Source organism: Bubalus kerabau, chromosome 17, assembly GCF_029407905.1.
Source record: "Bubalus kerabau isolate K-KA32 ecotype Philippines breed swamp buffalo chromosome 17, PCC_UOA_SB_1v2, whole genome shotgun sequence".
In the NCBI taxonomy this organism is placed as follows: Eukaryota; Metazoa; Chordata; class Mammalia; order Artiodactyla; family Bovidae; genus Bubalus; species Bubalus kerabau.
This window is the reverse complement of record NC_073640.1, coordinates 40,048,776-40,074,771: the sequence shown is the minus strand read 5'-3', so window position 1 is coordinate 40,074,771 and position 25,996 is coordinate 40,048,776. Positions and strand designations below refer to the sequence as shown.

The following is a 25,996-nucleotide window of genomic DNA, read 5'->3' as shown; positions in this document are numbered from 1 at the left end:
AATGAGTCAACCCTTCACATGAGGTGACCAAAGTACTGGAGTTTCAGCTTTAGCATCATTCCTTCCAAAGAACACCAGGGCTGATCTCCTTTAGAATGGACTGGTTGGATCTCCTTGCAGTCCAAGGGACTCTCAAGAGTCTTCTCCAACACCACAGTTCAAAAGCATCAATTCTTCGGCGCTCAGCTTTCTTCACAGTCCAACTCTCACATCCATACATGACCGCTGGAAAAACCATAGCCTTGACTAGACGGACCTTTGTTGGCAAAGTAATGTCTCTGCTTTTCAATATGCTATCTAGGTTGGTCATAACTTTCCTTCCAAGGAGTAAGTGTCTTTTAATTTCATGGCTGCAGTCACCATCTGCAGTGATTTTGGAGCCCAGAAAAATAAAGTCTGACACTGTTTCTACTGTTTCCCCATCTATTTCCCATGAAGTGATGGAACCAGATGCCATGATCTTCATTTTCTGAATGTTGAGCTTTAAGCCAACCTTTTCACTCTCCTCTTTCACTTTCATCAAGAGGCTCTTTAGTTCCTCTTCACTTTCTGCCATAAGGGTGGTGTCATCTGCTATTCTCTTAGTGAAGTGAACTCGCTCAGTCGTGTCTGACTCTTTGCGACCCTGTGGACTGTAGCCCACCAGGCTCCTCTGTCCTTGGGATTCTCCAGGCAAGAATACTGGAGTGGGTTGCCATTTCCTTCTCCAGGGGATCTTCCCAACCCAGGGATCGAACCCAAGTCTCCCGCATGGCAGGCAGGTGCTTTATCCTCTGAGCCATCAGGGAACACATATGGTATTATTGAGTGGCAAGAGCTTTTGTAAGCTATGAACAAGTTAGGACAATATGCATTTCAACCTTTATTCTAACTGGAATAATGATTCTCAATGTGAGGATAAAACATGTAAACGACTGGTCTTTATACAAGAGTCCCATGGGTCAGACAGAGGGGACAGACAATAAAGTGAAGCTTTCGGCTCAGTCTCGCTCCTGGATGACTAGGACTGCTGATACAATGCAATGGCTCCATCTGTAGTTTCAAGATTGCTCGCACCATGGCAATTCTTCCCTAGAGCAGAACTTCTCCCATTAATTAGCAATGAAAGCTTGAGCATTCTGTTCTCTCCAGGTTCCCTATTACATCATAGAACTAAGTGCCAGGAGTTCAAAGGGCCTAAAGCTCAGGAAGAACTCATGGGCTATAGAGGGCACAGAGCTGAGCCAATAAAACATTACAGGGCTTTCCTGGTGGTCCAGTGGTTAAGAATCCACCTTGCAATGCAAGAGACCGATTTGATCCCTGTCCAGGAAGATCGCACATGCCACAGAGCAACTAAGCCCTCACATCACAAGTACGGAGCCCTCATACTGCAACTACTGAAGCCCGAGCACCTAGAGCCTGTGCCCCACAAGAGTAGCCCACGCCCGTCACAACTAGAGAAAGCCCACACACAACAAAGACCCAGCACAGCCAAGAATAAATAAATGAATCTTTTTCTTAAAATATCATTGTAACTGTCTCGAAAATAAGAAAGCTGGCTCTAGTATCCCACCTCAACACTTAAACAAGAGTAAATCCTCAGCCATTCTTAGAAGACACTATTAAATATCTTCATTTAGATATCATGATACGTTCACCAGGTCAAGGCTTCCGTAACTTATAAACCAGAGAGGTTAAGAGGCAAGCAACCAGCACACTTAAAGAGTTTTATGTGCTGTAAACACACAAAGTACAAGTGTGCAACACATCCTGTTAAAAGTTGATGATTAATTTGTGAGACAACTGGAGAAATCTGACTACTGACTGGGTATTTGATGGTAGTAGGTAAACACTTAAAAATACAGTGGTTTTACTTTTAAAAGAGACATTTTTTAGACATGTATACTGAAATTTGGATGAAATAATATGATGTCTGGGATTTGCTTCAAAATAATCTAAGATTGGGTGGGGGAGGGGTGAACGAGGATGACAGAGCAGGAGTTAGCATATGTCTTCTACGAAGGGTTGCAAAGTAAATATTTTAGTCTTTGCTGGCTATACAGTCTGTGTCACAATTACTCAACTCTCCCAATGAGCACGAGAGCAGTCATGGACCGTAAGTAAACAAATGAGAGGGGCTATGTTCCAATAAAACTTCATTTATGAAAACAGGTGGCAGGTGGATTTTGCCAACAGGTCCACAGTTTGCCAACTCCTGGTAATGAAACAAGGATGGCCTTGAGATGATAATTACTGCAGCTAGGTGTTGAGAGTGTGGGGATTCTTTGTGCACATTTGAAAACTTCAATATGAATATTTCTAGAATTTCCATAATAAAATGTTTAATCTTTTTTCTAAGAAGTCAACGTTTAACTTTGGTAAGTTCCTTGGACTTTAAATCAAAGGAGAAAACAGGGACTTCCCTGGTGGTCCAGTGGTTAAGAAGCCGGCTTGCAATGCAAGGGATGCAGGCTTGATCCCTGATTGGGGAACTAAGATCCCACATGCCGTGGAACAACTGAGCCTGCGCACTACAAGTAGAGAGTCTATGTGCTGCAACGAAAGATCCCACGTGACACACCTAAGACCTGACACAACCAGATAAATAAATAGTAGAAAAAATAAAATAAATGAGGTTTTCTTCGTTTAAGAAAAGCGAAGGGGGGGGGGTGAGAACTAAGGATGGTGGATTACGAGTGTGACTTCCACAAGGACAAGGAAGGAAAGGAAAACACAAGCATTCTACTAGGGAAACTGAAAGTAAAAGCAGTCCATGCATGGAAACCTGTAGGACTGGGAAATGGGGTGGTATTTGCCCAGCACATGCCTGACAGGTGAACAAACCAGAGCACAGGGCTCTCCCTGCCCACTCTGAAAGCCTCTCCCTCCACCAGCTTCAGAAGAGGAAGTCAGTGTTCATGTTCTGCATAGGAGGCCTTCATAGCTACTCTACTGGTGATTCTTTCCTGAGAGCAGAATACATTCCCTTTCAAAAGCTCTCAGGACTGGGAGACACATGTGGAAAGAACTTTCTGTCCCTGGCAGGCAGGGAACCAAACCCTTTCTCCTTGAACTTGGACAGTCTTCCCTTACTTGGAAGCCTCACTTATCCTCGGGTTTTGGAGAACTTAGCTGCGTTCTCACAAAGCCCAGCCGAATGCCGCAGCACACTGTCTCCGGGGGCTGGCGGGACGCAGGGTGCTGCGAAACTCATCAACACCCTCTCTATCTTGGCTTCCTTGTGCACTCTATTCCCCCCATAGATGCTCTAAATATCCTAGTATGTCCTAAGAAATGAGAACAGAATTAAAGTGGGTAGGAAAAGCAGTCAAGGGACCCAGAATAAATGTCCCTAAACTTTGCTACAACTGCTGAAACTGAAAACTGCACTCTATAGGTTATTTCTGCAGGTGAAATGTCTGAAGCCACTGAGAGACCAATGGCTTCAGAGGCCTCCCAAGTCCTCCTTCCTCCAGAACCCAACAGCCATGGGGGTCTGAATATCACTTAAGAAAGCCCAGGGCCAGGGGATTACGTTGGTGGTCCAGTAGCTAAGACTCCATGCTCCCAATGCAGGGGGCCCGAGTTTGATCCCTGGGCACAGAACTAGATCCCATGTGATACACCTAAAAGATCCCACATGCACCAGAAAGGTCGAAGATCCTGCATGTCACAACAAAGACCCAGTGCAGTTAAATAAATAAATAAGAAAGAAAAGAACTCCCATGGCCAAGGCAACAAATGGAGGGAGAAGGCAAAGTGGAATGAGAGAGCAGAGACCACAGAAGAACAGGACTATGGGAGGAGGGGAAAAGAGACAGAGAAAGGAGGAGAGTGGGGGAAATTGAGAGATGATTGTGGCAGAGTGGTGGAGAAGCCGATAGGGGACTCTTGGTGCCAGTTCTAGAGCCTCGGGGCTCATTGGTCCAAGTCTTACCCTGGAGGAAGAGGCCGCTCCCAGGTGGTGGTCTTGGTGTTATGGTCAACATAATAGACACGCCCGTTGGGGAGCTCTCGCTGCTCCCATCTGCAAAATAAAGTCAAGGGAGGCATGAGACATGCTGGTGAAAGGCATAAGTCCTGGTTCAATGGGGTCCTTCACTACTGATGTGGCTAATTTGACAGAAAACATCAAAGACAACATGCAAAACCAACCCACTGGTCAGACCAGCTCCATGCCATCCCTGATAATGGGACCCATGCCTGCTTCTAGAGAAAACTACGAGAACTCCCCTTTATGGACTCAAGGTTATTAGATATCCCACAGTTAGTGCTAAATTCCCCTACATAACCACTATGAATCTACATTCCCATGGATTTTTCCAAATCACTGTTTACTGGCCATTTGGAGACCAAAGGTCCTTTTAGGGAGGTAATGAAAGCTGAAGACTCTTTCTCTCCATGCACTTACCAACAAAAATGTGTGCAGTTTCTGGGATTCACAGACCCCCACACCTAAAGTTCACCCATGGACTCTCCAACCCTTGCAACCTGTTACCTCTTAACGTCACAAATTATACAATTCCCCTTGTTCTCCTAGCATCATATATATTCAAGATCACATTTCTTTTTAAGATACAGGACTCATTTACAGAGGGTCTTTAAAAGAGATCTGGATGAACCAAGAAACACAGCAAACTGCTATTTATTGGCTTTTCCACCCCTGTCTCTGTGTGTGGGTGCTAAGGGTGGCTCATCTGTGCCAATGGCAGAAAGACAAGGTAGCAGATGATCCAAACAGTGGATCCAAAGGCAAAATCACTACAAAACAGAGAAAAGGACCACCCATCCCCATACTCCTGTTATTCCCACACTCAACACAGTCTGACAGTAACTCCACTGACCCAGAATATAGTAACCAACATATAAGGGATGCAAAGATTTATCTTTGTTTATAAAATGATTACCATTTTATAAAGGATGCGAATGGTCCCTTCGTCTTTATGTTTCACACGGATTTTATCTACTTCTACTTTTGGGCACTTTCAAGAGGAAGGTGGACTTTACCAGGAAGCTAGTACAGTCAGTTCTGCTGAAATGCATATTTTAAAGACATAGGTCTATGCCAATGTGATTTGATACTTAAGGGAACGTGAGCATGATGTGAATTTTGCGTTTGCTGTGCATGTATTTGTCTTCTAACCATACTATGAACACAGAAGACTTCCCCGGGCTGAACCCAGTATTGTAGGAACACAAAAAACCACACACATCTACCGGCTACCTCACTTTGGAGCGTGTTACATATCATACTCACCCACATCTGGTGTTACAACTCCTGTCTGAGTTCAGAAAACCCTCCTTGTACCACTTTAAGACAACACTCAACAAGCTCTAATCCTCAGGCATCTGCTTCCACAAGCAAACTGCAGGTCTTCTCGTGGAATCCTGCATCTTTATTGTAGTATTATCATCTCAACCCTTTAACATGTGTAAAACTGTGCTACTATGTTATTACATTCTTGTTTGTGTGTGTGTCACTGACAAATTTTTGTCTGTTGTGTCCTTAACCCATTTCTTCCCATAAACCCTGTGGTTTTTGTTGCATGATTTGGCAGCGGTGATTTCTAGGAACACATACGTTATAGCAGAGTTGACTGTATACTGAAACAAATGTCCTAACTTCTATCACTAAGCCTGCTGTATCTACTCAAATAGATATGAGCTTTATTTGATACTGTTTCTCACATCTGATCAATGGACACCACTGATGAGCCTCTCAGAGGCTAATTCAGATAGAGATACATGCAAGGTTTCCAAGGCAAAAATGGGAAGGGGTAATCATCACCCACAGAGCATCCACAATGAGTTGCAGGCTCCTGTTTTACCTCATCCAGTCCTGCCTCCATCCTTTAAGGTGGGACATGCCTTCATGATCAAAGAAAGCGAGGCTCAGAGGGGCTAAATAAAACTCAGCTCAGACTCTCTAGCCTATGAGTTTTACCATGGACCCCTGAAAGGAAGAAAGGAAGGGCAAGTGGAACTTATATGGAACCCACAACCCAGCAGACAAGGTGCCGGGTGCCTTTCTTCCACCCACCCCAACGTGAACAGCTCTCCCTAGCACAGGAGTCTAGGTAGGGAGCCCTGCAGGATCATGACGACTGGGGAGACATTACAGTAAATCCACCTCATTCATTTCTAGGCTCCATTTTTAATTAGAAACCCCTGCTCAGATATCATCTATAGGAAGAGGCTACACACTTTGCACCATTAGGAGGCTTCCCCCGGGAGCACTGAGGTCTGCTTGTTCCACATTCCCTCCTCTCAAAAGGGATCCACTACTGGTTTGAGGACCAGAGTACTACAAACACGATTAAAATGCCCTCAAGGACACTTGTTCTCCTGGGTATTCCCGCTCCCTGGGGCTTCCCTGTAGCTCAGATGGTAAAGAATCTGCCTGTAAAGCAGGAGACCCAGGTTTGATCCCCAGGTCAGGAAGATGCCCTGGAGAAGGGAATGGCAACCCACTCCAGTATTCTTGCCTGGAGAAAACCCAAGGACAGAAGAGCCTGGTGAGCTACAGTCCACGGGGTTGCAAAGAGTTGGACATGACTGAGTGACTAACACTATATTATATGTTCCCACTCCAGCTTCTGGCTGAAGCGGTTACTGGTAACCTGGCCCAAGTGCCCTGGCTCCTCCCTGCTCTGGCAAAAGGAAGATCTATGCACTTTAGTTGGTATTTTATTAAAAGGCCAGAACTAAAAGATCCCCCATGCCGTAAATATAGACCCTGAGTGCTGCAACTAAGACCCGGCATAGCCAAATTAAAAAAAAAAAAAAAAAAAAGAAGAAGAAGCAGTGGGGAGAATCTTCTCGCAAAAGTGATCAGGTGAAAAGACACACAGGGCGAAGTTAAAGCTCTTCTCCCTCTCAATGCCCTTTTGAATTAAAGATAAAAGAGTAACAGATATTGCAAGTTTCAAGAGGCTAGTGTCCCATCTCTGGGGATCAAGTAGGGACTTTTCAGCCACAAAGGAGGCTAACAGAATGATTTCACACCACCTCTTCAAATTCTTCCTGTCTGCTTGGTAATCAAGCAGCAAATTTGATACTCTCTTTGTTCATCTGAATTTGGAAATAAAGAAAGTCTTGAGAAAGATATTTGGCTTAAGGATAAGTACTGAAATATGGAAGCTCCTCAAGGCAAGGGTAGTAAACCACTCTTTCGTAACATTTGCTCCTAATAAAGATTTAAGGAGCCGAGAATTCCTCAGCATTTCCTAAGAAATTAGCTCTATCCTTCCTGTCCTTGGCAATTTCGTGGCACAAAAGCCCCAATAAAACAACTTTGCTCATTTTGCAGTCACTGTTTGGAAAACTGACCATAATAGGCAGGTGGGGCTTCCCTTGAATAAAGACAAAATACGTGGTGTTGTAGTTGGAGAGAAAAGGTGCTAAAACACATTTTTCTTTATTTCAACAATTCTTTTGTTATAACTTTCATCTCGTAAGTGGTCTCAACTTCTGGCTTCTTTTCTATTTCATGTGAGGCAAGGAGAGAACTTTGGTTTTATTATACTCTGACTACTATTTTCATATGAAGAAGGGACAGTTCTTAAAATTCCATGAAGTAAATGCCTTTAATTGACACAGTGGTCTTCCTGCACTGTCAGGAAGGAAATCGGCGTGAAGTCCTCTTTGCTTATATTCAAGAGTTATGGCTGCTCCTCCCAAGCCTAGACAAGACCTGTCTATCCTGTCTTTGATCCCAGTTGATCCTTAGAAATGAAAGGCTCTCTTTCAGGCACTATTATTGCCCGGTGAATCTCAGTGTCCTTCTATGAACCCTCTCAATTGGCTTAGCTAGAAAAATACTTACCAAGAGGAATAAGACCTTTCTTCCATTACCTTTCTTTTTCTTTTTTTTTTTTTTTTGATATCTACATTCTTCCTTTTAAAATTGGACTCCTGCTCGGATTAAATGTCCATGTGGGTCCTCCCTGATCTGTGACCTGGCCTAGCTGCTCTTCCTAGAGAACTCTCAACTCCTCCCTACCTGCACGGCTCCTCAGAATTCATACAAATCCCTCCCCTCCATTCCTGTGGCAGAGTCGGTCGATTCTATCGTCAATCAAATGAGCCTCCCGATTCTCCTCTCCCCTCTGTAGCTGCTGACCCACATAGATTAAGCCTTCTGACTGTCTTGGTTTGGTCTCCCCATGCCAAGAAAGTGATACTGGCAGCAACCTTTCATCAGTGCATCCCTGGCAGGGGTTAGGTTTCTGAACCTTATAAGCATCTTCTTCATGCTGAGATTAAAAGGCTTTTCAATGAAACTACCCATGGGTCTCGATACTGCATCCTGGTCACGTGGGTCACATCCTCTCCCACTGAATAGCTTCCTTTGATGCTCTCAGAAACAGTGTTCAAAAGCCCAAGCTCGATTCAGGTCCCTTCCCAACACATTGCTCCTTGGCCTTCAATGCGTAACATTCAGTTGGACCATGGACTACACAGGGTCTTTCTATTTGAAAGGACTTAAAAAACAGTCTTCAGTTTCAATTAATCTCTGTACTTTTTTAAAAAACCTAGATTCCCTTTGCTCCTATGGATTTTAACTGTCCTTTATTCAGTTTGTAATAGGGAAGAACACATCTGATTCCATATTAGATCTGTTTCTCTTGCTTTAAACTTTGTGTGCTTAGTCATGTTGGCTCTGCACCTATTGTAAAAGAATGTTACATATAGTCTGAAATATACAGGATAGCCCATTCTCAAGGTTCCAACCTTTAAGAGTCCATTCATATAAAAAGTTCCAGAACAGAGAATAATATTTGTCTTGTTGGAGGTTTATAGGAACATCGTGACCTGACCTATGTGGACAGCTGCAAGAACAAAGGATTCCAACACCAAGAAGTCTGCAACAACTAACCACGTCCTTTCCTCACCTTGCCTTTGGAAGTGCTTTGCTGAAACCCTCTGGGGAGTTTGGGATTTTAGGGGGCACAAGCCACCCATCTTCTGTACAGTTCTGCAATAAACCTTTCTCTGCCCTCCAAACCACAACATTTAGGTATTGTCTGGCCTCACTGTGCATCAAACACACGACCTTGTGTTTGGTATTAATAACAAGTTGTATCTCTTCCATGCCCCAGTTCTGCGCCAAACCACCATCATTATTGAAAAGGTAAAGGCAGAAAATCTCAATTTCATTATTAGGATGGCATGCAATCATTTCTATGTTATCTGAAAGGAAATTGTCTGGTTACCTGAACCACATTTTCTTGTGGAAAGTTTCCTAAAAGGTCTTCAGGAAATCAGTTCTCAGTTACTTGCCGTTACAGTGTATATTCAACCATCCTGATTAACACACATCTTGGTCAGATTCCCGTAAGTTTGGACAGAATCACAGTTTCACCAAGAGTCAAATTAAATTGAGAAGGAATTTAAATCTGACAGTCCAAGTATTTTGGTTTAAGATCAGAGATGAATCACAAATTCTTACTAAGAGCATTATAAACTTGTATTTTTTATAATTTGTTAATAAATTTTATTAACACAAGCACTGGGCATTAGTGAAGCTGACTCTCATTCAAAATACACTCTCTTCATCAGCAAAGTCCTACCAGAATACTTAGGTACCAGTAAACAAAAGATGCCTTGCTGGTTTACTTAGACACAAACTAAACTTCAGAAAAATATACTGAAAGTATTCAGGTATTCTTAAAGCTACCTATGTAGAGATTCAACTTCCCTCAGGCAAACATTACGGGAAATTCATATTTTCTTACGTTATGATCCTATAATAAATTTTAACTCTGAACCAAATCCCATTTATTCCCCAAGCTCTGGCCACTTCCTGGGTGAACCATAAGATTTATTTCCTCTGTAGGGACACTGTCAGACTGTTTTATGAATCAAAAATCTGTGTGCAGTGGAACACATCTCCTTGCCACTGTTTTCATTGCTTCAGGAGGTCCTCTATAAACTGGGTAAGAAGTATGTTAAACTCAGACTTTCCCCCCAGAACCCTTCTTGAAACACTGAGCTTTCCTTTAAATCCAAGCACACTAACCCCCTTTTTAAAACTATCAACAACCAGCACTTTATGCCCTCTAAGCATAGTGGGGCACAGTAGTAGCTACTGAGGACTCTGAATTAAGGTCTGTTTTTCTCCTCCTTTTTCAACCATCCCTTTTTTTTTTTTTTTGACTTGGAGAAGTCCACACAGCCCTTCAATGGAAGATGACAACATTAAAAGATATGCTTTCACAGAGATGCAAGACAAGTCCTAGAGATGGTGTCTACTAAAAAAATAAAAACTTTTTTTAAAATCAAATTTGAAGATTTTAAAAATTGTAGATAAGTTTGGTAATGTAGGGAAATAGTCACTCTTAAAAAATAGTTGAAGAGGGCTTCCATGGTAGTTCAGTGGTAAAGAATCCACCTGCCAACGCAGGAGACAAGGGTTCAATCCCCGATCCGGGAAGATTCCACTTGCCATGGAGCAACTAAGCCCATGGGTCACAACTATTGAGCCTGTGCTCCAAAGCCCAGGCGGCACAACTACTGAGCCTACATGCTGCGACCACCGAAGCCCCCATGCCCGAGAGCCTGTGTTCCGCATCAGGAGAAGCCACTGCAATGAGAAGCCCACGTACAGCAACTAGAAAGTAGCCCCCACTCACCACAGCTAGAGAAAAGCTCAAACAGCAGTGAAGACCCAGTACAGACAAAAATAAATAAATAAAATCATTTTTTAAAAATTGTTGGAGAGTGTAGGACACATTGAGAAAGTAGCACTGACATATATCCACTATTGTGTAAACCAGGTAACTATCTGGAAGCGGCTTATAACACAGGAAGCCCTGCCCAGTGCTGTGATGACCTAGAAGGGTAGAATGGAGGGGGTGGGGGGTAAGGGGACTCAAGAGAGAGGAGAGAGATATATCATTATGACTGATTCGACTTTATGGAAGCAGAGACCACCACAACAATGCAAAACAATTATTCTCCAGTAAAAAAAAAAGTTGGTGGGGGACTTCCTCGTGGTCCATTCATTAGGACTCCATGCTTCCAATGCAGGGGGAGCCGCTTCAATTCCTGGCTAAGGAACTAGGATCCTACAGGCTGCATAGCATGGCCAAAAAAAATTAAATTAAAAAAAAATTTAAGTGTTTAAAAGACATAGTTGATAGGAGCAAAAATGGATATATATGCTCCCAAGGGCAGTTTTGCAACTTGGTTAAAAACTTCTCCTACATGAACATCCTTTAATTCAGCAATTCTACTTTGAAGATATAGCCTAAGGAAATAATTATGTGTCAAAGATTTAGCTGTAAGTGTATCTGTCACAGTATGTTGTAACATGTTACAGAAAAACTGGAAAAAACCTAAATGCTTTAAAATGGAAAATTAGTAAATTATGTTAATTCTATAATGAATATTCAGTCATTTAAAATATTATTTACAATATGCTGAGTGGAAAAAATAACATGCATAAGATAAACAAAATTTTGTTTAAAAATTATAAAAGTACACGGCCGCTGCTGCTGCTAAGTCACTTCAGTCGTGTCCGACTCTGTGAGACCCCAGAGACAGCAGCCTACCAGGCTCTTCCATCCCTGGGATTCTCCAGGCAAGAACACTGGAGTGGGTTGCCATTTCCTTCTCCAATAAAAATACACTATTGTTCATTAAATCTAAAATGCCACCAATTATAAGATTTTTAACATATCACCAAGAAAGGAAAAAAAAAAAACAAAAACTGTCAATTAAACTATAACATTCTAATGCTTGTAAATCACACCTTGATTTTAAAGAAATTAAATGTGAAATAACGTACATATCAGAATCTACAAAACATGGGGGTCAGGGGGAGTCATGTATGCATGTAAAATTTTTGCATAATCAGAGTAAGGAAGTATTTCAGACAAGACACAAAAGGCACGTGAAAAAGATGAACAAACTTGACTACTTAAAATCTGAACTCCTATACAATAAAAAGCAACACAAAAATGTTTAAAGACAAGCCACAGAAAATATTTGCAATGCACATAACTGAGAGGCAACTGGTACCCAGCACATATTAAGAAATCCTGCAGATTATAACAACAGATAGCCAAACAGAAAAATTGACAGGAATACATGAACAGACAATTCACAAGAAAAGAAACTCAAAAGCCAAATTTTTTAAAAATATAAAAAGCGGTTTAATCTCAAGGATAAGGAAGAAAATTCAAAGTAAACCAGCACGAGACACCCCATTCACATCCCTCAGACTGGCCAAAGTGAAAACTATCTGACAATTTTGCTTTAGCAGGAATGCTTATATATGCTCATGGGAGTGTGAATTGGTGAACTGACTCAAAACGCAATTTGACAGCATCTACTAAAAGCAAAAACCTTCATCCTCCTACAAAGAAGAAATTCCAGTTTGAGTGCTTGCCCTAAAGAAACAAACATGCACACAAAAAGGCATGCACAGAAAACACTTCATTGTAGCACTGTTAATAAAGGCAGAGAGGTAATTATAACATAAACAAACACAAACATAAAATGTTATTTTATATTTATATATCTATCACATACATGGTAAATATAAATTTTAATTATAACAAATAAAATTATACCTATTCATACAACAGAATACCATAGAGCAGTTTAAATGAATGTCCCCAGTTCCATGTATCTCTGTATATAGGGAATGGGATCGAGGAGGCATTCACAGGGACTTTCAACTTTATTTATAATGTCTCCTTCATAAAGAGGTTAAAAATCAAGGTAAGGAGGAGGAGGTTTATACTAAATGCAGCATAATGCTAAAGTTTGATAAGACTGAGTTGGGGAGCCCACAGGTATTTCTTATATTACTTTCTATTCTTATTTGCATGCTTAAAATATTTTACAATTAAAACAATAAAATTTAAAAGCACATGCCCTAAGATTATTAAATTTTGGTAGATTTGTGTTTAATGTTTACATGTACATGTCTGTACATGTGGTCTTGGGCAAACCACTTAAAGTTTCCTCATTTGCAAAATAAGGATAAAAGTAGCATAGCAGCTACTACAGAGTGCCATGAAGACTGAAATAACCCACCTATGAAACCTAGCACTCCCAGAACGCTGGAAGCATTTAACATGTGTTAACTATTGCTAATGATCAGGCAAAAATAGATACAAGGTGCGTGAAATGTGCCAATAGTTATATCTAGGTGGGTGTCTGTCAGTGTTGTTCTGTTTCTTCTATTTTCCCAATTTTTAAAAAAAAAAAACTATAAAAAATTGTAACAGCTATTGAGAATGAAAATACCTATCTAGTCTTTCAACAACCACTTCTCACTCCATCTCTCTAGAAGCCAAGTACTATGCTCGGCGCTGGGAACACAGAAATGGGGGACACAGCAACACCAGCTCCTGAGGAGCTCTCAAGAAAGAGTAGTAAAATGAAAATTCCTAGTTACACACGAAGACATACATAGAACAGGGCAAGAACTTCTCATGGGCCAGCCCTGACACAGTAGGATCTTTGGAAACAAGGATTTCATTCTGAGATGAGGAGGAGGAAGCCAGTAACATGTACTATCTGGCATTACCTAAGCATGTAATAATCCTTGCAGAGTCAAGAACTAAACCATACTACTTAGCACAAAGGCACAGATTCTCCAGTATAATCCTTTAATCCTTTGCTACTCAAACTATGGTCCATGGCTCACACTGTTACTGTTCAGTGACCAGAAAAGTTCAGAAGTTGGTAGGCTTTTAGAAACTTTTGTACCAATTTGACATTGCCACAACATCCAAATACATGATCTGTAGATCTGTTTCATTAAATAGAGGACCAAAGTAAGAGTTCATAAGAGACTGAAAAAAAATTAAAACAAACAATAACAGTGGGGGAAAAAAAGGACTAGTTTTTCACAGACAGTTTGAAAAGCACTGTTTTAAAACTCCTTGGGTAAGGATCTTTGGCTAGCGACAAAATTGAGTTTGGAATGAAATTCAATGGGAGCAGCTGGTTTATAACTTAGCAGAGAAGCTGCAAATTCCAATGTCTCTTAAAGTGTCTCCAGGAAGAAAACATCAAAGAACTCTTACCAGGTTGTCACCCTTGATAGTGTGTCAAGGACCACCTGGAGAAAGGACCTCTAGCTCTGCAGAATTGGACCTGGGGGTAGGGGGAGATGGCAAATCCAACAGATCCAAAGTACACCCTCCTCAACTAATTCTCCTCTGAGGCAGGAAACAGCCGGGGCAGCCAATGACTGCGGGAGGAGAGGGATGGTGTGAAATGGCAGCGCTGAGGTAAGCCGGCAGAGTCCAAACACAACGGCCTCCCTTATGTAAGGAACCACAGCGCAGCGCGGGCTGCCAGGCTGGAATAATGCGCCTCTGTGCGCAAGGGCCTGGGCGAGCGGCGGGGCCCGGGACGCGCTTGGAGTTTATCTAAGCCATGTACACACGGTCTGTTAATGAGCATTTGGTCCCCAAAGTGGGCTCCCTGCTGATAAAAACCAGATGCAGGGCCAGCTGATCAAAGCAGGCATCCCTCCCCACTGCCCTTCGCCCAGGCCACTATCTCACCACGTCTCTCGAGCCTGGCTGGCACCCCTTCCCTTGACAGGCGTTCGCAGCCTGAAAGCGCCACGCCCTTCCAATTGGCTCCTTTCTTGCTAATTAAATTAAAAGGTACAGAAGGCAGGAGGAGGGTTTAGAGACCGGGAGACAGGAAAGGGTGTTCTGTTTGGATTGAGGCAGCCCAGGTTTCGGTGGCCTTCAGTCACTAAAACACAGGCGGATGTGACATCTTTATGACCAGTTGCATCTGCTGCAAGTTTCAGAAAGGCCATGTGGCAACTGGAAAAATAAGCCCTTGGCACCCCCAAGTGAACTGTGCCTGACTGCTCTGTGAAGATGAAGAAGTTGAGAAGGTACGGCTGGAAAGAGACAGAGTCGGCTGGATGTCTCAAAAAAAGCAGTCTAGCGTGGCTCACAAAGGCCACACAAAGGGGGAAACATGCTCTGCAGTGTTCCCCAGGCATAAAGACCCCTAGTGAGCAGGAAGGAGCAGCCCGACCCTGTGAGAGTCATACGTGAACCCAAAGCCAGACAACCTAGTGAGGGATCCATTAAGGTCTTGCTCTTAGGAAGAAAATGTAATTCCTGTCATAGGTCCTCTTTATTTGAGGCATCAAAGAAGCAGAAAACATTCATCCAGGTGGAGGAAAAAAAAAAAAAATATATATATATATGGCATTTAAACTGATTCATTGCTGTTGCTCAGTCGTTCAGGCATGTCCAACTCTTTTGCAACCCCGCCAACTGAAGCCCACCAGGCTCCTCTGTCCGTGGGATTTTCCAGGCAAGAATACTGAAGTGGGTTGCCATTGACTCCTCCAGGGGATCTCCCCGATCCAGGGATGGAACCCATGTCTTCTGCGTCTCCTGCATTGGCAGGCTGATTCTTTACCACTAAGCCACGTGGGGAATCCTCAAAAAACTGGTTCATTAATGCACTACAAGTATGTCTTGGGAGCTGACTTTGTGCCAGGCTCCTTGCCATCTTGGCATTTACAGTCCAGCTGGGTAGAGGGACGCAGAACACGCAATTACGCATGTGAGAAGAATTGCAATACACAGAGCGGTCTGATCTTGTCTACTGGGGATTGAGAAAGGATTCCCAGAGCAAGTGCTGATTAATCTGAGACTTGAAGATGGAGAGAAATTAACGGACAAAATGGTGAGGAAGGTTTCAGAGTGGTAACAAGCATGACAGTCCCCAACCCAGAGAAAGGGTGCTATACTTGTCAAACTAAAATAAGTCATTATGGGTAGAGCTTAGAGAGCAAAGCAAAGTGTGTCTTCCATGGAAGGTTTGAGCGGTAGATGAGGCCTTGTCCTGCAGAGCTTATCAGGTCTTATTAGGGATTTGAGAACTGACTCCTAAAGACAAGAGGAAACCAGTGAGGGATTCTAGGTGGTGAAACGTTATGTTCAGAATTTTATTTAAAAGGTTAAAAGTAGTTCCCCTGACTCCTGAATGTAAGATACCAAGAAGGGAAGGATGATCCACCTTGTCTGGATCTCCTAAACTTGTAAGTAAGCTGTTAGGGTGGAGACAGCAGGGCTGTGAGTTGGGAGGCTCGGGGTGGAAAGTGTGCCCTTTCTGGCTTGCCATAACAGAACAGAGAACTGAAAGCCTGCCAGCTTCACCACCATGCACTCAGCACTGCCAGTGGCAATCGCCAGGCCCCGAGATAGCCCACAAAGTACCAGAACTCCCAGTGGGCACCTGGAAGCCCCTCTGGGTGGCCAAGACTGGGTCTCAATGCCTTTCTCTGGACCATCACTCATGTTCAAGTGGGAAGCAGCCTCCTCAGACCTACCATCGCATTCTAAACGCTCCAGGGAGAAGATGCTGTTCAAACTCTACCCAAGAGAAGCAGTTCAGCCTCTGGTTGGGGTGGGAGGCCAAGTAGGAAAACCAGCTTCTCTGAGCTGCTCTGACCGCCAGACTCAGAATAAAGAGTGTTTTCAGGGCCTGGAGTTTTCCAGCTGCCTGGAAACAGGAAGGGCCCAATCCAGGAGAACAGTAACCCTCACACACGCCCTACATAAAGACGCCTTGAGCCAGTAGCCCTAATTGCCTGTGACTGACACACGGGAGGGAAGCCCGCATTCCAGGCTTTGCTCAGCGGAAAGCAAACAGGCTCCTGAGGCACCGGGCGGCCATCTTCTCTCCCTCTGCCAAAAGGATCCCACTCTGCTCCTCCCAAATTATATACAGATTTCAAATTATAAACCAAACAAAGGTCTTTCGAGTATTCCTTACCACATACACAAGAGGAAAAAAAAAAAAAAAAACCTCTGTAGGAAGGAGTTGCACACAAGCAAGTAGTTATAAATCTTTTCACAAAAGGAAAATTTTCACAGAAGACTTTGGAGCCACCTCTCAGTACCCCCTGATTCTCTATGGGTCTGAGGGATTAAAAACCATTTGTGATATTTTTCATGTGTTCAATGTGTTTTGTTAAGAAATGTAAGTTGTGTGCCAGATGCTAGGGATGCGAGATGTAAGTGGTAAAAATCCCAAATGCCTTCAGATTTAGGATTTTTTTGTTTGTTTGGACAATGGGGTTTTCTAAAGTGGCTGAAGAACAGTATGGTGTATTATACATCAGTATACCATCCTTCCCTTTTATCACAAGGGCTTCCCTGGTTCCAAGCTGATAACCAGGATGGGCGGTGGCACCGCATGGAATTGGCCCTGACAAGTGATTGGGAGCCCTGAGATAAGACTGTTTCCCAGTTCAGAACCATTCCCTTCTTCTATGATTCTTTCATAACCACTTCAAAAATATCATTCACCAGGTGTAACACTCACCATTGGGTGAGGGCTTCACATACACTGTCTTACTGGAGCCCCTTAAAGAAATCAATCCTGACTATTCATTAGAAGGACTGATGCTGAAGCTGAAGCTCCAACACCATGGCCATCTGATGCAAAGAGCTGACTTACTGGAAAAGACCCTGATGATGGGAAAAACTGAGGGCAGGAGCAGAAGCAGGCAGCAGAGGATGAGATGGTTGGATAGCATCACTGACTCAATGGACGTGAGTTTGAGAAAACTCCAGGATATGGTGAAGGACAGGGAAGCCTGGCATGCTGCAGTTCACAGGGTCACAGAGAGTCAGACATGACTGAGTGACTGAACAACAACAAATTCCTGGGGAGGTAGTTATGCATGATTATCACCTCTACCTTACCTAGATGGTAAGTCACCTGGGCAAGGTCATAAAGGGTCAAGTTAGGATTCAAATCCAGATCTACTTGATTCCCAGGTCCCTGCGCTTCATTTCCTCTCGCTTTTGGCCTACGGGGGCCATCTTCCTATCACCCAAGGCCTTTCGCATCAGATTTCATTCTGAACCAAAAGGTGGGGCAAGAAAACTATGAGTCCACGTTAACATCAGCCCCAGCCATGGAAAAACATACAGTAATACTCAGGGCCTAAAGTCTTCCATGGGCCATTGAGATAAAATGCAAGGGATAAAAGCTGTTTTCTAGGCAGGAGCTGGGCAAACCCAGTGATACTGGAGGGCAAAATGAGCTCCTTGTTCCATAAAAGCCACATTCTTTGAGTCGAGCTGTTCATTTCAAGTCACCGTATAAGGTAGCATTGATTCAGCCCCAGATGATTTAGGTCTTTTTCAAGATTTATGTAGAATAAGCAGTCCTTCCACACCTTCTTCGCTCCTATGCATGGCAGCCTCCCCAGGGACTGCTAGCCACCAGGTAATGAATAACCACGTTGTTTTTGCCCTGGTGAAGGAGCCCCAGTTGGTTTTTTTCTAGGGGGTCGGGGGGGGGTTGCTGTGGTGGGACAGAAGGCTACTCACCCAGCAGGCAGAGCATCGGGGGCCTGGGCGGCTGCAGGGAACTGCTGAGTGCCCGAAGTGCTGGGCTCCTCCCCTTCGGCTGGCGTGGCTGTGGCAGGGATAGCCGCAGCGGTGGGGTTCGGGGTCACACTGGACACTGCAACAGGCGGGGATGCCACACCAACCACAGAGGGTTCTTCGGGATCAGTGGTTGCAGTGGGTTCGTCATTCACTGAAAATACATAAATGGTATTTTACAGATCAGCTCAGCATTGTGTTCACATTTACCAGGTTTCTCACTTAGTGGTATAACACAGAACCTACAAGGGTACCACACATGTTACCCGGTGACAGCAAAAGATTTTACAGAACATAATACTGGAAAAGACAGTAAGTCAGTAAGAGCCTGCAAGAAAAAAAAAAAAAAATGGAAGATGGATCTGAAATAAATAGATTATTAAATATTACCTCCTTTATATAACTTTATTAAAATTTTCTAACATACTATGGTTACATTTATTGCAATAAAAGCAGCAGGAAAAGTAAGGCACCAGGGAAGTGTGTTAGTGATACATGGAGCATAGTCAAGGCCAAAGTCAAGTTTATAGGGTTTTCTTTAAACTTATCACTTGTCTGCTAGGTACAAATAAATATCACCTTCTTTCAAAAAGCTCCATTCACACTAAGAGATAGTAAACTTTGAGTACCGTGCTTGTTCTTTTAAAGATACATACTCAAAGTGAGGAGCAAAGATTAACAGCCTACACAGAAAAGATGGCATCCAAGGGAACAACAGACAAAGATAGAGGTGAAATGAGCTGATTCCTGAGTCTCCTCATTTCTCCAGGTCTTTGATGATTACTCATGTTCACAAGGACCCCAAGGCACTGCAATATCCTCTCACTCAGAAAGGAACCAAACATGGTCTGAAACATTTAAAATTCTTTGAAAATGGATAAGCCATAAATATACAAAGAATTTTCCACATATGTGATTTGGGCTTTACTGTCTGGTGACTCAGACAGTAAAGAATCCACCTGACGATGCAGGAGACCTGGGTTCAGTCCCTGGGTTAGGAAGATCCTCTGGAGGAGGGAATGGTTATCCACTCCAGTATTCTTGCCAGGAGAATCCCATGGACAAGAGGAGCCTGGCGGGTTACAGTCCATGAGGTCGCATTGAGTTGGACACGACTGAGCGACTAACATATATGTACATTTACACTAGAATTCCATAGGAAAACCCCCTTGGTTTAGCCTCATCTTGGTAATTCAGAATCTCTTTTTGGTGTTTCCTAGTGGCCATCCAGATCCTTATTGAACATTTCTTCTAAGAAACAACTCACTATAGAGCCATTCCATTGCTTCTTTAACTTTTTATTTATATTGGGGTATAGCTGATTAACAATGCTGTGATAGTTTCAGGTAGCTGATAGAACAGCAAAAGGATTCAGCCATACATATACATGTATCCATTCTCCCGCAAACTCCCCTCTCGTCCAAAGAGCCATTCCACTGTTGAACAGAAGTAGCTACCAGAAAGACTTTCCTTATGCTAAACTGAATTCCACTAGATGGTTTTAATTCCCACGCTCTCAAGGAATACAGAATAAATATCTGGCCACCCTGTTTCTCATTCACTTTCTCTGTTCCAGTGAAAGGCCTGCCATTTCTTTAATGTCTCTAGGTCACGCCCTATTCTAACGGCCTGGCTGCCCTTTTCTAGTTATCTTCTATTGCCTTTATTTCTAAATAATGATATCACAAACTGAACATAATAAATGAGATAATATCAGACCAGCAGAGTTAGATTTCCAATATAAATGATAACAGCAATGTTTAAAGAACACCAGTATGTACCAAAGTGCAAAGCCTTTTAAATGATCTCATTTAAGCCCATTTTACAGTTGAGGAAACTGAAGCTCAAAAAGGTTAAATAAACTTCCAAGGTCATAGGGCACCTAATTCGCACCCCTGCTGTCTGCCTTCAGAGCCTGAACCACTCACTTGCTACAGACTACTTCTCCCTCTCTGCACATCCTCTGATGTGACCCAGGATTATAATAACTCGGAAGCAACCACATGATCCTGTCAGCTGATGTAAGATTGGTTGTCAGCTGAAACTATAATTTCTTCACATGATATGATGCCAAGCTTGATCCTAACAAACAGCAAAGAGCCTAGGAACCACCTGTGATTAATTTAAATAATCTGCTTTCTCTCCAATATATTAAATATTGTCTGACATGCAGAGCAAATTAGTTAATAAACAACTTTATTTTGTGCAACTGATGTTTCCCCTAAATAAATGCAAGAATTTTTACTTATATTCCCAGCATCTTGGTTGAGTTAGTAAAACACAACAGATGGCAAGTCTCTTTACACAAAATATATAAATTTTACTCAATTTCAATTTAAAAAACCCTGACTTTTTTGAGAACCAAATACATTTATTCAATAATTTATAAGGAAAACTAAACACAGAAGAATAGCCATAAACATTCTAGACATGAAGAGTCTTGCGTGTATGAGGAAGTAGGGGCAGGGGTGCTCTCCAAAGTATTAGCTGACACATACTATAAAGTTACAACAGCTAAAACAATGTGCACTGATACATGAATAGACAGATGTCGATTAAATAAACAAGAAAGTTCAGAAACAGAATTAAATACACACTCGAATTAAGTAATTCAGTATATGACACAGGTGACATTTTAAATTCCTACAGAAAAGACAGACTGTTCAGTAAACTGTACTACGGCAAGTGGCTAGTGTACTAGACAAAAACTGAGTTACATCCCTATTTCACTCCTTGCATCAAAATCAACTCCAGATAGACCAGAGATTTTGACATAAAGAGGAAACCATGAAGGAACTAAAAGAACATAGAGGAGAATACTTTTATAATCTCAAAGCAGAAAAGAGTGTTTAAGGTAGCATACAAAATCTACCAATAAAAGTCATACTCTGTGCTTCCACTGGTCAGGGAACTTGGATCCCACAAGCCATAAGACATGGCCAAAAATAAATTAATTAATTAACAAAATGACCCCCCAAAATCTAAAAGTCATAAAAGATTGATGAATTCAACTATATTCATTTTTAATTGAAATGGCAAAAAAAAAAAAAAAGCAAAAGCAAAATTAAAAGAGAAAACAATGAACTTGGAAAGATCATTATCAACTCATATTACAGACTAGTGGCTAATTTCTTTGATATGAAAAAAGCTTCTACAAATCAACAAGGAAAAAAAAAATGCACAGAGACACTTTACAATGAAGGAAATACAAATTACCCCATACATATGAAGTACTCCCATCAGGAGACACAGAATGTCTGGTGTCTCTCCTGCAATGGTAGCAGCCATTGATGATTATTGCCTGAATCCACTAATTGGTGAGGGACTGCAAAACAGTAATAATCTATCATGCCTCTAAAGAGGAATTTCACCTATCAACTATTTGGTGGACTTCCCTGGTGGTTAAGAATCCACCTTGCTTAAAAAAAAAAAAAAAAAAAAAGACTCCACCTTGCTGTGCTGCTGCTGCTGCTGCTGCTAGGTCGCTTCAGTCGTGTCCGACTCTGTGCGACCCCATAGACGGCAGTCCACCAGGCTCCACCATCCCTGGGATTCTCCAGGCAAGAACACTGGAGTGGGTTGCCATTTCCTTCTCCAATGCATGAAAGTGAAAAGTGAAAGGGAAGTCGTTCAGTCGTGTCCGACTCGTCGCAACCCCATGGACTGCAGCCCACCAGGCTCCTCCGTCCATGGGACTTTCCAAGCAAGAGTACTGGAGTGGGGTGCCATTGCCTTGCCTTGCTGTGCAGTGGACACCAATTCAATCCCTGGTGATGCCACAGGGCAACAAACCCGCACGCTGCAACTACTGAAGCCTGCCCGTGCTAGAGTCCACACTTTGCAGCAAGAGAAGCCACTGCAACGAGAAGCCCAAGCACCACGACTAGAGAGGAGCCCCTGCTCTCTGCAAGTAGAGCAGTGAAGACCCAGCACAGCCAAAAATAAACCAATAAATGTATTTTTTTTTAACTATTTGGCTACCTCAAGGTTCAGTTTGTGAAGAAAAAGAAGGAAAATAGTTGGTCTTTCCTTTTATTTACCAGTTTTCAGAAGAATGAGCTGATACTCTCACATCCTCCCAAAAAAGTGAAATTTTATTCTGTTTAAAAATCATTATGAATTCTTGGATTTAAATATGTTTCAAGTATTTCATTCATGCTGGGAAAGATTGAAGGCAGGAGAAGGGGCTGACAGAGCATGAGATGGTTTGATGGTATCACTGACGCAATGGACATGAGTTTGAGCAAGCTCTGGGAGACGGCGATAGACAGGGAAGCCTGGCGTGCTGCCGTCCATGGGGTCACAAAGAGTCGGACACAACTGAGCAACTGAACAACAAAAAGCATTTCAATCTGCTGTGATTACTGTTCTTATTGGAACTAAAATTGTTTCCTTCTTTAACTGGGGTTAACAGGAGACAGAAGGGGCAAAGATTTTCAAGTCAGTTTCAAGTTTTTTGGAAAAAATTCTAAGATGATTTAAGTGGGAAAGTGAAGAACAGCAGGTATATTGTGCTAACATTTATGTGTATACGTTCAAATAATATATATGGACATGCTTGTATATTCAAATTAGAAAGAATTATAAGAAACAGAACAGGAACTGCTCTGGGGAGGGAAGGGGAGGCTGGAGGACGAGAACAGGAAAGAGACTTTCTTTACACTGTTTAAGCTTTTTTACTTTTGTATAAAGTGTTGACAACATGTATGTACTGCCTATTAAAAAACTATGATGAAATTGTCAACCAGGAAAAGAATAAAACCAGAGCCTTGGGGCATGCCAGTGGAAAAGATTTGGGGCATGCCAGTGGAAAAGACTGTCCAGTCAATACTATTTGGATCTGACCATTTGTGCAACTGCAAATCTAGTTACAAAGGTTCCCACCAGGACTGAGTCTGTGCACAGAGCTATCCGAGAGCCTGTGATTTACCAGAGTCATTCATCTGTTTAAGAGTTTTGTGCTATCTCAAGTTTGGATTGGAGACAAAATATGAAAGCCAGATATCCTAGCATTGAAACTTTACGCATCAATGCTTATCCTCTCTGCTCTCAAAAAAACTGTGTGTGTGTGTGTATGTACAGACATACATCAGAGTTATTGCAGGTATGATTCCAGATTACCACAATAAAGCAAATATCATGATAAAGCAAGTCACATAATTGCTTGCCAAGGGCATATAAGTTATATTTACACTATACTATGGAGAAGGCAATGCAACCCACTCCAGTACTCTTGCCTGGAAAATCCCATGGAGGGAGGAGCCTGGTAGGCTGTAGTCCATGGGGTCACGAAGCGTCAGACACTTACTGAGTGACTTCACTTTGACTTTTCACTTTCATGCATTGGAGAAGGAAATGGCAACCCACTCTAGTGTTTTTGCCTGGAGAATCCCAGGGACGGCGGAGCCTGGTGGGCTGCCATCTGTGGGGTCGCACAGAGTCGGACACGACTGAAGCGACTTAGCAGCAGCAGCAGCACATTATACTATACTCTATGAAGTGTACAATAGTATTATGTCTTAAAATATAATGTACACTTTATTGCTAAAATGCTAACCATCAACTCTTTTGCTGGTAGAGGGTTTGAAATATTGCAAGAATTATCAAAATATGACAGAGACACGAAGTGAGCATATGCTGTTGGAAAAATGGTGCCACAGATTTGCTTGAGGCAGCATTGCCTCAAACCTTCAATTTGCTTTAAAAAAATTTTTTTTTAATTATCTGTGAAGTGCAATGGGCTTCCCTGGTGGCTCAGTGGTAAAGAATCCGCCTGCCAAGCAGGAGATGCAGGAGACATGGGTTCCATCCCTGGGTCAGGAGGATCCCCTAGAGAAGGAAATGGCAGCCCATTTCTACTATTCTTGCCTAGGAAATCCCAGAGACAGAGCCCGGCAGGCCACTGTCCATGGGGTCACACAGATTCGGACACAAGTTGGCAACTAAACAACAAATGAAGCATAGTGAAACAAAGAGTGATAAGATAAGGTGTGCCTGTGTATATACACATGTTCTTAGAACATAAGGACTTGAAATTTCAGAATTAAATCCACCCCATCGCAGCTTATAGTCAGGAGAAACCAAATTTCAGACAATTCAGTTACTGCCCCATGGTCACCCTGGTAAAACAGTGACAGAGCACGATCCTTGAGCCACGACTTAACGTAGAGAGAAAAACTGGATTGTCAAAGACGAGGAGTTACAATTTCACCACCCCTTAGAGAAATGCTGTATGTTACTTTTAAGCTCTATTCAATATAGCCAGTGTTCTTAATCCTAATTATTTGATGTACACAACTTATCTGTCCCAAAAAACTTATTCTTCTTGAAAATGAGGGAAATCTTGTTTTCCTTTGTTTTTTGCTACTTTTAGTCTCTACCTCCTATGTCCTTGCCTCCATCCCTCTCTCACCTCAGCCCCCCTTCTTTACAGGCTCTTCCTACTGCTTCAGCCCAGACGGGTCCCTCTGCAGAGCCCACAGTACCTGTGGTCTCAGCTACTCAACCACACAGCCCCTGTGACATCTACTGTGTTAGCACTTGGCAGACTGTCTTTTCAGCTTCTTTCCCTGAAACAGACTATAGAGCAGAGGCTCATTTTATATTTCTTTAAACTGTCATGGCGCTTAGTAAAATGTCATTTGACAAACATTCATTGAACATATACTTATTTAATAGGCCTAATAATCTAGCAAAAGATATCTGAAATAAATGTGCCTCACATTTGGATAACACTATTATTGCAAAGCAGGTTCTTTTTAAAATTTTTAAATTTGGGAATAACTGCAAATTTATAGAAAAGTTGCAAACACAGTACAAAGATAGCATGCCCTCCATCCATGCTATATAATATTACTACCTTGCTTAACTATGGCACATTTGCCAAAGCTAAAAAAAAAAATAACATTAGTACATTACGATTAATTAAATCCCAGACTTTATCTAGGTTTCACAGCTTTTCCACTAATGTCCTTTTACTATTCCAAGATCTAATCCAGGATCCCATGCTGCTTTTCACAAGTTCACTCTCATGAGCTCAATTTTCTTCCTAGTAACCCCATAAGGAAAGTGGTATTATCCCCATTTTACTGAAGGTAAAACAAAGGCTCCCAGAAGTACCATTTAGAGAGGTGACAAGCAAGTAGCAGAATCAGCACTCAAACCCAGAAGACCACTAAACAAACACAATGGAAGGGGTTGGGGGAAAGAGAAACAGAGATGGCTTAGATGGCTCTCATGTATGGGAAGAAAAGCTGGGTCCCGAGATGAGAGGGTAAATGGGGTAAGGAGGCAAAATGCCTGATTTCTGCAACTCTGGGTGTTTCACAAAGTTCCCTCTGTGATGCTGGTTAAACACTGTAACTTTATGAATCAGATATTCATTGAGGGCTCAGACATACTCTAGTCACAGTTAGCCAAAAAGAGATCAGGAATTGGAAATTCCTCTGCTTAATCCCAGACCCGCGGCCAGCTCACTGTGTGTTCCAAGATCTTTAGGTGTGTGTGTGGTGCAGCACAGACTCTCACTGTACACACACGTCTTTTCAGCCCCCTCACTCGGGTGTGGAAAAGGCGCCTGCCAACAATGGAAGCTTTTTAAAAGGAAGACC

At 42.5% G+C, this 25,996-nt stretch overlaps 1 protein-coding gene across 8 annotated transcripts in view; it reads right to left on the bottom strand.

Moving 5' to 3' along the window:
- Positions 1-25,996, bottom strand: part of WWP2 (WW domain containing E3 ubiquitin protein ligase 2) — a 176,815-nt gene that overhangs the window by 27,281 nt on the left and 123,538 nt on the right. For all 8 annotated transcript variants that reach the window (XM_055553490.1, XM_055553491.1, XM_055553493.1 and 5 more), the window contains 2 exons: positions 18,330-18,540; positions 3,920-4,009 (listed from right to left, as the gene is read on the bottom strand). In XM_055553490.1, the coding sequence (XP_055409465.1) occupies positions 3,920-4,009; positions 18,330-18,540 (301 nt within the window). The remainder of the gene's footprint in view (positions 1-3,919; positions 4,010-18,329; positions 18,541-25,996) is intronic.